The 17,973-nt window shown below is 48.2% G+C and overlaps 2 protein-coding genes across 2 annotated transcripts in view; one reads left to right on the top strand and one right to left on the bottom strand.

Annotated features, from left to right (window-relative positions):
• Positions 1-432: 432 nt before the first annotated feature.
• NKX2-4 (NK2 homeobox 4) lies at positions 433-1,585 on the top strand (the record flags this gene model as incomplete). Its single annotated transcript, XM_082480213.1, has 2 exons — positions 433-811; positions 924-1,585. The coding sequence occupies 2 exons, from the start codon at positions 433-435 to the stop codon at positions 1,583-1,585; spliced, it is 1,041 nt and encodes a 346-aa protein (XP_082336339.1).
• A 3,686-nt stretch (positions 1,586-5,271) lies between these two features.
• The window catches only part of XRN2 (5'-3' exoribonuclease 2), a gene marked incomplete at its 5' end in the record, with an annotated part of 50,859 nt that continues 38,157 nt past the window's right edge, over positions 5,272-17,973 (bottom strand). Inside the window, 3 exons of the mRNA XM_082480212.1 lie at positions 5,272-5,478; positions 10,252-10,393; positions 15,854-15,914. Coding sequence (XP_082336338.1) covers positions 5,416-5,478; positions 10,252-10,393; positions 15,854-15,914 — 266 coding nt within the window. The 3' untranslated portion in view covers positions 5,272-5,415. The remainder of the gene's footprint in view (positions 5,479-10,251; positions 10,394-15,853; positions 15,915-17,973) is intronic.

Here is a 17,973-nt window from a genome sequence, read left to right as displayed (position 1 = left end):
CGCCCCTGCCGCGCAGCGCACCGCGGGGGGGGGCAGGGGGGGAACGGGCAGGTACTTACGGGCGAGGACCGCGGGGCTCGGCTCGACCCTGGCCGGGCCGGGGCCGCTCGGAGCCGCTCCGGCGCTGCCCCGGGGCGACCGGGCTTAAGAGCCGTCCGGCGGGCGCAGGACAATGGCCGGGAGGAGGGGGCCGGGGAGGGCGGCGGGAGGCGGGGAGGGGACGGGGCCGCCCGTCGCCGCTCTCCCCCGCCGGCCGCGCTCGCTCCGCCCCCCCGCGTCTGGCGTAAACCCGGCGCCGGGCTAAAAGAAACGGCGAGCTACCGGCGCCCGGGGCTAGTGGCCGCCGCGCCGCGCCTCGCCCGCGCACGGCTCGCCGGTGCCGGCGGCAGCGCCCGGCCCGGCCCGGCCCGTCCCGTCCCACCCCGCCGCGCCATGTCGCTGAGCCCCAAGCACACGACGCCCTTCTCGGTCACCGACATCCTCAGCCCGATGGAGGAGAGCTACAAGAAGTTCGGCGGCATGGACGGGGCGGGCGGGCTGGGCGCGCCCCTCGGGCCCTACCGTCAGCCGCCGGTGCCCGCCGCCGCCGCGGCGGCCGTCCCGCAGCACGTCGTGGCGGGCCCCGCCGGGGCGGCCGCCTACCACATGCCCCACGGCGTCTCCCAGTTCCCGCACGGCGCCGTCGGGGGCTACTGCAACGGCGGGCTGGGCAACATGGGCGAGCTGCCCGCCTACCCCGAGGGGATGCGGAGCGGCGCGGCGGCGGGCGGCGGCTGGTACGGGGCCGGCGGCGACCCCCGCTACTCCAGCAGTAAGTGCGGGCGGCGGGCGGGCGGGCGGGAGGGAGGGAGGGACGGCGGGCGAGGGGGAGCCGCTGCCCCCGACGGGGCGGCCGCCGGCGCTGAGCCGCCTGTCCCGCTCAGTCTCCAGGTTCATGGGCCCGTCGGCGGGGATGAACGTGGCCGGGATGGGCGGCCTGAGCGGCATCGCCGAGGGCGCCAAGGCCATCGTGCCGCTCCACGCGGCCCCGCGGAGGAAGAGGAGGGTGCTCTTCTCCCAGGCGCAGGTCTACGAGCTGGAGCGGCGCTTCAAGCAGCAGAAATACCTGTCGGCGCCGGAGCGGGAGCACCTGGCCAGCCTGATCCACCTCACCCCCACCCAGGTGAAGATCTGGTTCCAGAACCATCGCTACAAGATGAAGCGCCAGGCCAAGGACAAGGCGGCCGCCCAGCAGCTGCACCCCGACGGCGGCGGCCTCTGCCAGCAGCACTCCCCGCGCCGCGTCGCCGTGCCGGTGCTGGTGAAGGACGGCAAACCCTGCCCGCCGCCGGGCAGCGGCACCCCGGCCCCCGGGCAACCCGCCCCGCCGCCCCCCGCCGCCCCCGCCGGGGCGCTGCCCGCCGCCGCCCCCGCCGCCCACCCGCACCCCGGCTCGCTGGGGCAGGCGGCCGACCTGGAGGAGCTCTCGCCCAGCCCGCCGGCGCTGCACGGCCAGGTGCCCCCCCTGGCCCCCATGGACTCGGCCGGCGTCGACTACAACGGCGGCATGGTCAGCCCCAACCTGCTCTACGGCAGGACGTGGTAATCCCCCCGACGCCCGGTCCGCTCCGGCCCGGCGCGGCCCGGCGGCACCGGCCTGCGGGGAGCCCCGCGGGCCCCCGCCGCCCCGCCTCGCCCGCGCCCCCGTGCCCCGCCGGCCTCGCTTCGGTTTGGTTTTGTTGGTTTGTTTGTTTTTTTAAGACTTTTCGAGGTTTTGGAAACTTGGACTCGAAGGCAGAGCCGCGGCGGGGGCGGGCGGTCGAGTGGCCGCGGGCGCGGGCACACGCGTGGGCGCAGGGCTGCGGGCGGGCGTCTGCGCGGCTACCTGGGGGTGTGTGGGGGTGTGTGTGTGTGTGTGTGTGTGCGCGCGTGTTCGTGGCTCCGTGTCCCGTCCGCCTCCGTGCCGCTGTGCGCGGCCGTCGGGGGCCCGCCCGGGAGAGCCGCCCCGACGGGGCGCCCGGCCGGCGGGGGGGAACCGGGGCGGGGGGGGGGGGGGCCACGGCCGGCGGGGCGCGGGGCTCCGCTCCCGTCCCGTCCCCGCTCTCCTGCGGTCGGGCACCGGCAGCTAAACCCGAACGCACCCGGGAGCCCGCGCCGGTGCGCGTATACCTTACAGACCCCATTGAACGCGAACAATAAATCTTCTGAAGTGCAACTTATCTCAGCAGAATTAATTTTATAAGGGGTGCCCCTGAAGTGCAATTTCATTATTATTTGATTGAAGGTAAATTGAATTGTAACTCAAGGTCGAGGAGGCGGCGAGCGGGGCGGGCGGCCGCTGCCTTTTTGGAGGACGGGGAGCGGCCGGAGGAAGAAAATAAAACAAATCGAAGCCCGGCAGCGGCGGAGGGGGTTTTGGCAGAAGAGCCCCCCCCGGCGCCGGTGCTCACATTTAAGGGGGGAAATCGTTTTTATCGTTATTATTAATTGTCGCGTAGGGAACGAATGTACGCGCGGGGCGCCGGTGCGCGTCCCGTGCAACCGCGGCGCTTCGCGGAGCTTCCGACGAGCTGCGGAGACGGCGGAGAACGCAGCGATTCCCGGGGCCGGACACCGCTCTCCCGCCGGGAGAAGGGGGGGGGGGGGATCGGGCCCCGCAGCCCACCGGGGCCGGCGGAGTTGGAGGAGGAACGACGGAGAGCGGTGGGACGGATCGGGGCGGCGGGTTTGTCCCCTCGTCCCTTCCCCGAGGAAATCCAGCGCACCGGGAATGGCACCTCGGAAGTTTCCGGCAATTTTTCTTTCTTTTATTATTATTATTATTTTTTTTTTAATTATTATTATTTTTAATTTTTCTTTTTGTTGTTGTTGTTTTGGTTTGGTTCGGTTCTTGTTTTTACAATAAAAGGAAACGTTGTTCTCAAGAGTTGGCTGCTTCGTTCTCGGTGTGCGTACGGATGCGGTTTGACCGCTCCTGGACAACCCCAAACCTCCCGGTTTTCCGCCTCCCTCCCGGTCGCTGAGAGGATTTCGTTCCGCGCCCCTCCGGCTCCTCCATCCTCGGGGGGGTCCGCTGAACCTCGGCCTCTCCGGGGGCTCCCCCGTCTCGGGGACCGCCGGGGCTGCGCCGCGAAGGAGCGATTCTGGGGCGGAAAAAAAAAAAAAAAAACGGATTTCGGCCGCTGCCAGCCCAAAGACCGGGAGGGGAAGGGGGGGGGATCCCCGGCGTTCCCCATCCGCTCCTGGGAGCGGATGGGGAACGCCGGGGATCCCCCCCCCTTCCCCTCCCGGCGGCTGCCGCACTGGGAGCGCTCCCTCGGGGGATCCCCGCGGCTCTCCCCCCTTCCGCGGCCGGGCTCCCACGGGGGACGGCTTGGAGAATGCGGCTCAGAGCTTGGGAAAGGAGCCCCGTGGGGTGAGTGAGCCCCCCCCCTCCAACCCTGGAAGGTACGCTCAGCCCCGACTTAAAAAACACTCTAAGTAGAGCAGCTCTAGGACTATCAGGGGGATACTGTCCCCAAGGGCCATCCCCAAAATACCCCAGCGGCTCCGGGTGCTGGAGAGCACTGGGATGCAGCAAGGCCACACGCCTGGGCAGGGAGATGCACTGGCAGCCGACGGAAACAGCCGGCGAAAGGGTGATGCTCCACGGTCAGGTCCTGCATCTCATCCCTGCTTGATGGCGCAGAGGAACCAAAGCCCCCGGCCAAGCGCGTTGCTGCCAAGCACTGATCCGAGGGTCCGGGTGGGCACCACGTCTCCCAGGGCCAAGGGCAGGCTCTGGGGGGTGAAGAGCTATGCAAGGGGAAAGCTGCAGGGACAAGCCCTCCCCAGAATGGTTATCCAGCCCCATTTTTGTATCCCCCGCCCCCAAAACACGGGGAGCAAGGGACAAAAGCCCACCTGCACCCCGGGTTCATCCTCAGGAGCAGGGGACACCTTCGGCAGTGCGAGGATGAGCCACCCCGTTCCTTCCCCCATCCTCGCACTCACCCACCCCATTTGCATGAAAATTCACGTTCCCTGCCGGTTTTGTTCTGCTCAAATAGCAAAATTACTTTTTTGAGACCCAAATATGTTCCCGGCGGAGGGAGAAGGCCATTGGCGAGGGCTGATGGCGTTTCCCAGCTCCGGGCAGGATGGCAACTCTTTGCATTACAATGAAGGATTCCGCTCCACCCTCAATCACTTGAAAATAATGAATCCAGTTTCATGATTTCTTCCTCCCAAGGTTACATTGGTCTGGGCTTTTTCCTCGTTGCTGCTGATTAACATCTGGGCCCTCGCAGGAAAGGGCCGAAAAACTACTCGCAGGAGCGCTGAGCCTTGCAACCTCGCGTAGGGGCGACAGCCAGGCTTTGAAGTTTACTGATGTGTACAATAAACGCGTTTAACGGAAAAGTCCAAGCATGGCACAACTGAAAGATGTTTCATTAAAGCTGCTCATTTAACGGGATGCTCATGTCATTTTTTTTTTTTTTATTAAATGAAGATTTTAAACGCTATTGTAGAGGCTGCGTGGAATTCTTTTAATATAAATGGGTAGAGGTTTAGATAAATATTTAATTTATATTTAATATAAATGTGCAGAGGTATAGACAAAAGATACAAACACCTTCTGGAGGGGGTTGGAAATAAACCACTCGATACTGCTCAGAATTTCAAAAGCCACTTTATAAAGCAAATAAAAATATTTACCGGTTTGGTACACTCACACGGAAAATCCCTAGAAAGAGTCCTAAAAATGAATGGAAACTCTGTACTTTGCAGCTATTTTAAATTATATATCAAAACAGACAAATACACCTTCCGTGCTCGTTTATGTTACAATAACAAAGTCAAAAGCAGGCACAGGTTGTAAAAGTTGAAATGTTTTACTTCGAAGTCCCAAAAAAAATCTCCTCTCTTTGTGAGAAATTCAAGGAAGCATCTGACAAGGAATACCGACAGACGTGTCTTTACACACCGTGCTCCGCAGGCTGCCTGCTGTGTCTTCCCCAAGAGTTAATAAAATCCGATTTCTATGCATTCTTTAAAACTCCGTGTCTGTTTTCAGGCTCTTATGTGTGGAGTAAAGGATGTTTGGAGTCCAGATTGACAGGCACAGCTAAGCACAGCTTGTATACGCAATAAAGACAAAACAGCACTCCTACCTCATCAAATGTCTCACAAGCAAATTAGCAAGTCTAGTTTACTCCAATTTTTGCAATACGCTATTCCCAAGTGATGTAGCTCCCCCTCCCCCCCCCCAAAAAAAAAAAAAAAAAATCAGTTTGGTAAGAAATGTGCACATTTAAAACAAGTATCATCGTTTAAAAACTACAGGGATGTTTCTTAAGGATTCCATTTTTTTCCCCAAATAATAAAAGGACAAAACCAAAACCCCCAGACATTTTCTATACTTTAAAAAAAAAAAAAAAAAAAAAAAGTCAAGGGCTAATTCCAGCTGTATCTTCCTGAGGGAGGTGGCAGCGGGTAGGGCCTCCCGGGGCCATATGCCTACAAACAAACAAAAGCAAGCATTTATTTTTTGGATTAACATCACAGTAAACAAGTTAGCCGAGCTCCAGGCGCCATACAGAAATGAGACAATACATCCTTTGCACAGAAAGGTACCACGGGCAGAGCTGAGCGTCTCTTCACGGCGTTTACAGATGCTCTCCTGAAAACACAACCTTTTAACTTCCCCCAACGGAGAGGGGCTCTGTACCGCGGGAGGAGCAACGCTTCTACATCAGAAACAAATTCGCCAAAAAGACAGCACCGAGGATAAGGTACTTCCAAGCTGTAACGCCTCTTGCACATTCCTTGCTTTCAGCAACGCTGGAAGCAAAAAGGTACAAAATGTTAAAGCCACAAAACACACCCCCCCACACACACACACCCCCACACACACACCCCAAAGGGCAGATCTGAAATGCAAATTTTTAATTCCTACAGAAACGTGGGCTTTGCAGTATGTACCCTTACGCTTTGCACAGAGCACTGATGGAAACGTCATTTTTGTGGACTCACTGAAGTATCAATTGGAGAGGCGTGATGCCCGTATGCTGTCAGCAGGATTAGCCGGCTTCATTTTTTTCAGAGGAAAAAAAAAAAATAATTTCCCTCAACTACCAGTTTTCTGTTTGAGTTGCAAGCAATCTTACGCTAAAGCAAGGCAGACGTTTTTACAGATGGGCATTAAAAAGGAAAAAAAAAAACACAAACAATAATCTGTATTTGTTACAGAATTTTTCAGCTCTCACCCATTTTAGATAATAGGCGAAAGATGCCTAAATCCCACCTCCGAAGTCGCTGCAAATTAGACATACTCTTGTATTTAAATTTACATGAGGCGTTCTGTACACCAACTATCCAGTGAAAAACCTGTTGGAAAATTTCATACAGTCCCCTTGAAACATTTGAAGTTATTTCAAAATCTGATCTAGCGCAGAGACCAGAAACTTAATTAAATGTGATGCACTAACGACAGATACAGGGCTTTGTTTGTTTCTTACTTGGAGGTTTTTTTGGTGGGGAGGGGAAGAGTGGCTTCCTTTCATTTCTTTAAAAGAGAAATCCATCTTCACCCTGTCCCGTGGAGGCTCCGAGGTGATGGCTGAAACCGAAGGGGCAGCGAGGGAACCTGTGCCGGGGGAGGTTCGCTCCAGCCTGCTCCTGTCAGGCAACCCAAAATGACTTTCTGAACACAAACCGATTTGTTACACCCTGTTCTTAAAGGGCTCTGAAAGAGAGGTGCAGAATACACCGTTTCCACCACAAGGAAGGTGTTGAGTTGGGTTTTGGGTTTGATTCTAATTGATTAAACAAGGAAACAAGTTGACTATATGCCTTGAAAGAGCCTTCCAGTTACATAAATGGCAGCAACGCCGGTGCAGAACTACAATTTAGAGGTCTTGTAACAGTTGCACAAGACATCCGCCTGGATATTCCGTGGTGCTGCTTTACTAGGGGCTGAAGTAAAAACATCAAACACCTGCACAACACCACCGAGTTCATTCTTTAGTTTTCTGGAACAGCTGGGAGACACCAACAAATACCTCCTACCACAGCGCAACCCATATCCATGGCAGTTGCATTAATTTTGTAAGCACTCTGTAGCAGCGCGTTTATTAACCTCTTCAGACCATGTTCTATATGCTGTAAAAAAAGAATTCAGAGGTGAAAGGGACCAAAGATAATTATTTATGCTGCTACGTGTCACCACTTCCACTTGAATCCCTTTTCAAGGCTTTAAAGCTTTGAAATTTACAGGCTGCAACGCTGGATTCAATTATTGGTTTTGCACCCTAAACCCTTTAAGGTAGCTTCTAATTTTACTCCAGTGCTGTCAGCCCCGAGGAAATAATGACATCTGAAAGTTCATTTAAAAATAACACACACACACAAAAAAAAAAAAAAAAAGAAAAAGAAAAAGAAACAAAAATTTAAAAGGAGATAAAAACCAGCTGGAAAGCAACGCAACAGCAATGGAAATTTTTTAAGGAAGCAAATTTACTTCAGCTGAAAGATTTGTCCTTAATAACCATCATGTACGTGAATACAAATGAAACTGTTGTCACCATCCGGTTTTAACTTTGTTTCGCGATCCAGCAGACATGCCCTGTGCCACCGACAGGTGAATTACGTTTTGGGCAGGACTGCCATATTACCAAACAGCAACATGCCTCCTATTTAATCATTCAGGTGGCAAACAGCTGGCCAGCTGCGAGGGCGGAGGTTTTATGTCCCCGCCAGGCTGTAGATGCCCACGATGCTCTGAGATCCCCCCTAGGGGGGGGTGAACTAGGAGGGGGTGCCCTCCCCGAGCCCACACTGCAACCATTTCTGGAAGACAATTCCTGTTCACCTTTGTGATTCCAGCTGTTACGGATGAAGATTTAAGGTTGGGAATTAACTAGTTTAAGCACCGATTCCTTTTGCGAATACATCCACCTACACTGGGCAGGATAAAGGGTAGAGCAGAGTACGGCGTAGCAGACAGACTTTTTTTTCAAGCACCTATTTTCCAGCCCTAATTAAATACTACCCAGACTCCACCAGCATCAAAATCCTCCACTGATTTTTCTACAATATTACAGCAGCCCCTGTTATGGATTAGTGCAATTACGCATTTATTCCTTTGTCTCCAGTGTTTTCAGTAAACCCGCCTAACACAAAATGAAAGCTATTTGAAAACTGATCCTATCGATACACCTCATCCAAATTTGACATATGCTTAAAAAAAAAAAACCACCCCACTGGGGACTAGTTGGGCAGCAGAGCCAGGATTCAAGCCCCACTGTTTCTTCATTAAGCCTAAAGCGATCATAAACCACGCTGTCTAGTTTTGCTTATAGCCAAAACCAGTCCTGGAAGGATTTGTACCGGTGATGCCTCCCCACTATGCCAGAAGCAAGAGTGCACGGTGGCACTCTCACTTGTCTTTTTCCCCCCCCGTTTCTGGCTGCAACGCCAATATGACAACTGAATGAGCTAAAGGCAATTCTCACTCTGGTCTGAAAAGCCTCCCCTGCACTAAAAATGCTTCAGGGTAGGAGCTGAGGAGGGGGGGGGGGGAGGGGGGGGAGAAGGGAATCTCAGCGCTGCTAACAAGGGTTCAGCTGAACAAGAGTTTAAGAGTTGGGAGCGCTGGGGCAGACTGCTCGCAGGCTATAGATCTTTTCAGCAGCAGCACGTAATCCCGCAGTCGGCAGACAATGCTGAGAACGGTATTAGCGGCGCACGGGCTGTTTCTGCTGGGCTTCGGTCCTGACAAGCGGAACCAGACAGGGAAGCACACGGCACTCTGCAAAAAGCTTCCCCAGCGAAGGCCAAAGGCTCTTCTCTTACAAACTTGGTTCGACAGTCCGTGTTTTTATTGTATTGGCTGCCTCAAAACCCCCACGCCGCAACAACGTCATGGTGCAAAAGTGGTTGTGATAGACAGCACTACCTGACTCTCCCAACCAGAGCAGAAAAGAAAAACAAAGCAGACAGAGAATCAGAGAAGGGGTAAAAAAAAATGCCGTAAGATGACTTTCACACGTGCCGTATGACATAACGGTTTAATGGATTGTACTTGCAGTCCCTGCTGTATAAGCAAAGGAGACCGGGATATTACCCAGCGCACACACTGCGGGGCAGAATTTATAGCTACGTGAAAATGACTATACGCTGCCAATAGCATGGAGAAAACAGCCCCAAAAATCAAAACACCAAATCTGATGGCGTTTGCACCTTGGGGAGGTGGGCAGACTGGGAAGAAGAAAAGAAAAGCTAAGAGCGTAGGCTAAAAAGTGACTCGTCTTGAGCACGTTTATGAGAGGTAGCTGAACCACGTCCCAAGAGAAGGCAAATATCAAACAGTTTGTGCCTTCGTTTCATATAAAGGATTGGGAAATAGCGTTGTTACTGAGCAGCTGAGCACTCTTCCTCCTCTTTCCCTACTACTGGTCAGTAATGTGCCCACCCCTGAGTAATAGGTTCTGACTTGCCAAAAACAGCAACAGAACTTAAATACAGAGATCTGAAATTTATTTTAAACTACTACTATAAATACTCAAATTTCTAGTACAAGAGTATATGCGGATTATGTTTTTCCTGGGAACACACGCACAAAGAAAATCACGTAAGCAAAATCACCTGCTACTTTCAAGAAGCATTTTCATTCCGTGGCATTTTCATAAACCGATGACAAAGTCACCTATAATTTTGGATGAGGTTCTGCTATCACGTTCACTTGTTTTCATTTAACCACACAAAGCTATTTTCACAGACACGTTTATTTCTCTGGCTACTAGAATCTAACATTTGCATTTAAGTAGTTTTTCAGCTAAGAGAAAGCCAATAAACATTTGAGGGGAAAAAATAATGAAGTCGTACGAATCTACATTTTAAACATACCGGAGAGAAACCCTTCTACCCTCAAAATGTGCAGCTGCCAGATTTCCTTACAGGAGAGGAAGAATCTGCTTGAAATACTTGCCTTCAGATTACGTTTTCTCAGGCTGCAAGAAGCCTGTGACTTGGTAGCGTGTTTGATCGACTTTTAATGAAAAGCAGTAGTGGCATAGTCACGGCGTGGGCCTTTCGCCGGGGGTAGGCGCGGAGGGGCCAGGCAAAGCTGGGAAGCTTACCTGTCAGTGCTTTCACTGGTGGCACAGCCACCGGGCTAAGACCGGCTCAGGAACGCCTACCTGTGCTGCATTCACTCTCCACAGCCACACGTGAAGGAAGCCTTATTCAGGAGGAGAACAAAAGGGGCAAAACGGGGCAACGCTTTCGTACCTGTCTTCCCCTGTCCATCCGATCTTCGGGTCTCTGTGGGTAACTCATCGGTCCACCCAGCCCCTGGTACTGATTTGGCTGGAACTGGTTTTGGGATTGCAGCATGCGGTTCCAGGCAAGAAGAGGAGCAGCTCCAGCAGTTCTGCGTAAAGAAACAACACGCTGCGGCATGAACTTAGCTCCTAGAGGCAGTTTCACGCCACAAAACCCAAATTTCTATAGTCTTGTACAGTACGGGCGATTCGATTTGCCTCAGAGTTAGACCAAAAGGCCACATTCACTTATTGCTCCCCCGCAGCTCGAAAGGTACAGAACCAGGTGCTACCGGCAAGCAGCAAATTCAATTTTTACCAACCCGAGGCTTTTCAAATTCCTTGGAAGGATTCTGTCCACCTTTTATTTTAGGGGCAAATTCGCCAATTCATCTGCACTCATCTTGAACGTAGATTAAAACCCAGATATCACCAAGTTAGCTAAACGTAACACACCATCCGAAGAGTAAACATGTGCGATACAGGAGAATGAGGCTTTCTTTTCTAAATGTCCAGACTCTTTCTGGGAGTCCATTCTTTCTAGTTAATTGCAGGTTGCAAATGAATTCTTACTGCGAGTATTCTGAATCTAGGGTAGGGGCCTTGGCTGCTTTTTCCCATCCATTATTCTGCTCAATATGTCAGAAGGTCTGATCGGGAAGAAACCTTTTCAAGTTCTATTGATGCCGTTTTCAATTGACCACGGTGACCTAGCAACATAAGCACTAATTGGCATGGACTGACTGACATTTGGCGTACAGTTTATATGGGAACGCAAATTCAACATCCATTATAATGTAGTTTGCCATCCTAGATTACTAACAGCAAGAAATGTTTTAATTGCCTTTAAGTACCTATTCTAACATTACCATTATAAAGCAACAGGTATAATACATCAAATCATTGTTTGATTAAAAATATTTAGAAAAACGATATAGCCACGATATAGTCTTTAAAGCTGAGCACGGGTAAGGGTACAAATCCCTCCAGAAACCGTAGCAGTTATGTTTTGCAGTACAATATATTGTTGTAAAGGAAAAAAAAAAAATTGGATAGTCGAGACAGTTAATCTTTTCTGACCCCTGTTTAAGAGAGAGCCAGTTGAAGAGCGTGCGGCCAGCCTGCCGAGAGACAGGAACAGCCGAGAGCACGAGCACTGCATTTCGCATTTACCTGCTGCACCACTGCACTGAAAGTTACTTTGTACGTCTTCCAAAGAGCCTCTGCCTAGATTCGCTGCATCGAACTGGCGGACCTCAGCCCTGGAGGAGTAACCCTACCCAGAGGCTGATATGTTCTTTCAAACACACGCGCAGTTCAGGGAGGAGGTACGACTTTCATGACCGAGGGAGGATTCACAGCCAGCTGTACAACGTTGGGCAAACCGAGCTTTGAGCTACTGAGGAAGCGATGCTGGGAGAGGAAGGACTTTTAAACACACGTTTCGCCAGCTGGAGCAGAGGCAACGCTGGAATCAAGACAGGTAAACGTAAGATTAAAGTGACCGAAAACAGGCACTCTGGACGTGAAGGCTTTCCGATTTGGGATGCAAATTGCTTTTGGTTTCACACTACAGCCTGCAAGACAGCTGCTCCACCTGGTCAGATTAAGACCTGCCTGAATCTTAGAACGGCAAAAGGAACTCCTACCGTCTCTAGAAACGAAATAAATCGATTCGTGTTTATAAAAGTATGAGCCTTACCTGATAAATATGCAATCGGTAAATACGATGTGTAATACGCACTAGAAGTGAACACGCACAAAAGCTAAGTGGTAACACTGAACTGTGCGGTTTTATTTTTAGTTTCAGAGGTATGTCTAGAAATGCACAATGGTACCCAAATCATTCATTAGGAGGAGCAATACTGCATTTAAAGTTAACAGCACATTACACTTTCAGGGACTAAACACTCAAAAATCGGTATTCAAAGTATGATATTCCTTTCGCTTACGTGTTTTGAGTACTAACTTTTTTCCCCCCCATTATTTCTACAAAACAGCAGACTTTCCAGGAAGAATACACTGCTCAGCCTTAAGAAAAACTACAAGGAATTACCTACATAACCTCAGCTCTAGGACTTTCATCAACAGTCACTCTGCCTCTACAGCTTTGCTACCGTGCTTGTGGTAAATACCCTCAGCAACTGATGATCACAGGCCAACACTCGCTTCGTGCCTGGAATGGGAAAGTTTGACACAAGTGTCATTTAACATTAATATGTATTTGGCACAGAGTTTAAACTACTTATTTTAATAATGCGTTGCTTAGAGAAAAGTTGGGATACGTAACAAATGAAACACATTAACACTAAAGTCACTATTATGCTGGGGCATTTTTGCTTCGAGGCCATCTGAAAGAGTTCAATTGGTGATTTTCAGTTAGAACCACGACATATTCTAGAGGATAAACCTAGCAGGAAAAGAAAGAAAGAACAAAAAAAAAAAAAAAAGCTGCAATGCATTTTCTGATCTTAAAGCCAGAAAAGCAGCTTACACCTTTTGGTGCTCTTAATTTACAGGACTATGTACTATTTAAAAAAAAAAAAAAAAAAAAAATTAAATTTTCATCTGGTAAACAGAAATCAGGAAATTATAGCCCTCACAGCACTTGACTTCCTGTTCGTCTAGTGGATGTATTAACTGGCGATTCAAATGACCTGAGGGTGGGGATTTGTACGCAGCAAAGCTGTGCCTCACGGGTAACAAAAAAAGAATTGTGCCACTTGGAATATCGCACGAGTTCACATTGGCAGATTTACTCAACTCAACTCAAGAGTTATGTCAACTTACAATTAAACTAAAGCATATACGTACAGGGTAGATAAAATACAACTTCAGGAAGCTTTATACAGTAAAGCATCTGCGTCCCAAACTCTGCCTCTTTGGAAATCTCTTCCATGAGCAGGTTAAGCAAAAAGATTTGCTTCACCAGATTACAAGTTTCCATCAGCGAGGAAACCAGGTAGCAAATATATATATATATATAACCGCTGAAACGTATCACATCTCACCAGCGCTAAAGGCAACAGCATGAAATAATCTTCTGCAATCTCCAGTAATGCAGCCCAGTCGGAGCAGGACACGCTGACAGGTAACCTGTTCAATGGCAACTCACCGATTTTATTTTACTTGCTGCACATCGAATTGCATCACTAATTTAAAAGTAAGAAATCTTACGCAGGAGACAAGATCGTGTGGATTATGAGGAAGCAGCTTGACCCTATTGGGTTCTTTTTCCACCCAGGCCTGTGAAGCAAGAGTTAGTTTAGCCCCTGCTCCAATACTCCGTCCCTGAAATAGCACAAAGGCTCAAAGCTTTCCCGGCTTATCCCTCGCTTGAAGTCGCAAATCAAGGATATCGTAGCCTCCTGCCAACCCACTTCATCTGAAAAGGCTGGAGCAGGGGCTGGCCTCTCCCCCAATTACTTTCTTCTCCGGAATAGAGGTGATGGAGAACAGAAATTCCTTGCCGTTCTCCCCAGAGGCACCTTGGTGCTCCTGGAGCAGCTGAAGCCGCAGCAGCAAGCGGGGACAGCCTTAGGGGTAACGGGATGGCAAACTGATGGCTCCCAGGGAACTAACTGGGAAACTGAAAACCTTTAGAGAGGGTTTCAGTTCAACGGGTTCAGCCATTTGTTCCTGCACCAAAGCCTACCCATCTTTATGTTTCTGTTTAAACTTTTGCTTAAGTCTCCACTCTTATCTCTGTATAGCCGCTAACTCAATATCAGCCCTAAGCACCTGTTTGATTTGTTTCCCCAAATCAAACCCCTTCCAAGACCTTGGCAAAATTACTTATCCCCAGCACCGAAACTTGCAAGTTAGCGATTTTCATAAACCATCAGAGGTCTAACAAAGCACCATCAGGGAAGGAACGCGTTGTAAATATACTGTTGTCACTCGAAAGCTAGAATGGAATTCTCCAAGCTTCTCTAAAGCTTATTTTCTAGGTGAAGATGATACATTGCCTCAGGGGACATCAGTTTCCTCAAGTTTTGGAACTGAATAGTGAGGTCTAGAAGCACGCTGGACAGGTTAGCAGATCGAATCACCAACAGCATCTATCTGTAAAAATGCTCTGAAGTACCTGGGCCATGTGTGGTCACTTCTAAAAAAATATTAGCACAAACCAAGCACAGTAACCTCATGTCAGGATTCTGATTAGAGAGACAGTCGATTATTACAACTGCAATAAACACATGTATTTCAAGTGAGAAGCAAACAGAATTTCTGGCTGAAAGAAGTTACTTATATGTGAATTGAGAAACTCTTCCACGTTGCCAAAATAAAGAGCCCGGTAAAACAACACAAGTATAGCATTGTAAAAGTACTGACAAGTTACAGGCCTGTAGCAATGTGTCACAAAATGATACTATATACATTGGATTTAATTAAGGGGTGGGAATAGCAACTCCCATGGAAAAGGCAATATTAGTTTGTAATGCAAGATTCATTTATAATGCAATATTCCGCACTGATGTGGCACAGGACAAGGGAGCCGGACTTATTTCAATGGGGATCAAAACGGTTGCCATGGAAAGTGTGATTGCGGAGAGCTCAATAAATTCTCCCAAAGCTGATATTTTCAACGGTTCCCATTTGCAAATAAAACCACCAAAAAAAAAAAGTTGTGCCTCAGAGCAGAAACTTCAATGATCTCACATACGCTCTCAATCCTCCATAAATATAAATAAATATCATTATTCATAGCTTTCACAGGTAGGCTGGAGTTTATAAAGTCCATCTGACTTAAGGACACACAACCTATCAATGAAGGAACGCATGTAAAACATCCCTTATTATCAAACCATGTCACATTCCTTCTATTCGATGGCACTTATTGGACTGCAGATTCCATAATCCTTCCCTGAGTCCCTTCTGCATTTAATTCAGTTCAGTCTTAAGTAGTTAAAGAAACTGTTTTCAGTGGCAACTAATAACTACTGACCTACAGTGACACTGCCCTACAATAGGCTTGTCAGGCCTGAAAAACTTGTACCAAAGAAGCTGATTAGGACTTCAAGAGGTTTGTAGCAAGAATCAATGGCTAGTCTGTACTAATGCTGCGGTTGCGGCACAGAAATGATAAAAGTGGAACACCATTAGTTATGCCTCATTAAGCTCCACAGCCCTCCTAAAAAGAAATTTGTTTAGCCTGTCCAAAATCTAATGCAGTTTTAAGCTCTCTGTGTTCAATTTCATAGTATCTCAAAAGCTTCAATAAGATAAAGGCCAAAGAACCAAGAACGGTACCAAAGCACCAACAGTAAAGTTAATTTTGAAGTCTGAGTTTTAATGGAAAGTGTTTTTGCCTTCTTTTTTTAATACAAAGTACTCGAGCCTTTTAAAAGGATGAACACCACATAGCGCGCTCGCAAAATATAAATAAATCATGGACATTAATTAACTTAAAAAAAAACCCTGCTGTACGGCATGATTTAAACAAATTTAAACAACAAAGTTCAAAACAAAGAGGGGAAAGAAAAAAAAAAAAAAAGTTGTGAAGCCCGGCAGAACCAAGCACATCCTCCTGGGCACATTTTACGAAACTTCGATCCCTCTTGCCTTACCTCTGCGGTGTCTGTTGAAACAAGGGCGTAGGGCCTCGCCAAGACTCCTGAGGTCTAAGATCTAGAGGGTAAAACAAAACGTTAGAACAAAAGAGAGCAAGTATACTTAAAGAATCATGCTCCACTTACTCTTAGGCGTGCCTGAGAACTCGTTTTAAGAAGTCAAACAGAAAGGCTCAGACTGGATGTACTACCAAATACATTCCACCAAGTCCTTGGTTACTGTTGCTGATTTTGATAGAGCCCTTATGCCCATCAGTGGTAAGCTTAGTACTAATTAATAAAAGACAACTTTTTTTTCTTTTTTGATACGTTAAATAAGCCCCAAGTTATAAGAAGAATGAATTTTAATTGCTAGAACTAGCATTGGTTAGTGTTCAGACACTTCAGGGTATCTTCTCTCAGATTTTTAAAAACGCAAAACCACGTCTGTTACCGGAACAACTGAAGACTTCACTCAATGTTTACATTTCTAACAAATACATTCGTCACTGCACTATATGAAAAAAATATAGATACACACACACACACACACCCGCTGTGTCATCATCCCAACACACCACATTTGTGCGAAACTAATATTTAAACCTCAAAATAGGTGCAAGTTTCCCTCCGATTAGGCTAAGCTATTCTATATAGCAAACTAAAAGAACGACCGGAGCATGCAACAAAGCAGCCAGTTCCACTTTATTCATGTTTTAAATATATTTTTACTGTCTTTATATCCTAAATATCAGTATACATATATATTTAAAGACAGTAAAAATATATTTAAAAGTTAACCTAGACAATGTTAATATAATAATAAAAATCTATTAATGTTGTCTCAGATAATTTAATCAGACCGAATTAGACCTTTTCGAGTAAAAACTTGGCCAGAGACTCAGCACTGCAGTTATAAGAAACTGCAGTGAAAAAGACCACCCAGTTCTCAATTGTTTCTTCTACCCAAACTAACTCTTTACAAAGATGTAGCAGTAACAACATTGCTTTAACAGGACATGCAATTAAACGGTTGTTGTCCTTCTAAATAAACTGGTCAGTAAACAGGATAAAAGAAACGGCTAATCAATAGCTCCCCGGTCAGTCCACAACACTCAAATTGTGCATCAATCAAAAGCTTCAGTTTCAGTGACACCTTTGATTATTTTCAATGGTGTTTAAGTGTGACCTAATTTCAACAGCTGGTTCCAGAAGCTGTCTAATGGATGCACTGCGATGGGACAGCAACGCCCTCTTAAACTGCCAATATTCAAGCCCATTAAAGCTTTGCGATAATTTGAAAGAAAAAGGGGGGGGTGGGGGGAAATGGTCAGAGGAAAAAATCTGCACCTCTCTCCTAACTCTGGCTGGATTGTCCCCAGGCTGTAATGGTCTGACCCGGACAGAAACCTTTCAGGGCAGAGGAGGGGTACACGCTGCACTTTATTTGTTTATTAAACATTACACATATACACACACACATGCACACATCAGCCAACATATACACATACATATACACACACAGACACATATACCGTTACCGACTGATGCTCATAACCAAGTATAACTGGTTATTTATTTCGTCTACGCTGTAACCAGTCTAAAGCATCACAAGGACTAAAGATGGGTACGTGGCACTTTTATACCGATCAGCCTGTGAATGACGAGGACTTTTACGTGCGTAAACAGGCTGTAAGGACACGAGGCTTTAGTGGCGGTGCGTTCGCTTTCGAATACAAGATTAGCGCAACACAAGAAAACCCAAGCCCATAACGGTGTCTTCAGCTACTTTCAGGAAAACGAGCGATTAAGAGACAACATTAAACTGAACCTTTAAAAAAAAAAAAAAAAGTACAAAGATTAAATTGCTAAAAAAGAAAAAATAAAAAAATTAATTGGTAAAGCCTAAGAGTGTCACTACTTGCAATCCACAAATATCCTAAACCAACTTTTTAGTTCTGATAATTTCAAAGTTTCACAGACACCAGCACCACAGAAATACACGAAACAGAACTGCGTTCTGGTGAAAAACGTTTTCAGCTGCACAAAAACGCTCCATCTGTAGCTACTAACACCTGCGGTTCTTCATCTGCAGCCCCACGCTGAGGGCTCGGTTTTGGTTCTCTCACCGTAAGCGG

The sequence above is a fragment of the Vanellus vanellus genome (assembly GCF_965231255.1).
Source record: "Vanellus vanellus genome assembly, chromosome: 3".
Taxonomy (NCBI): Eukaryota; Metazoa; Chordata; class Aves; order Charadriiformes; family Charadriidae; genus Vanellus; species Vanellus vanellus.
This window is presented reverse-complemented; position numbering and strand designations above follow the sequence as displayed.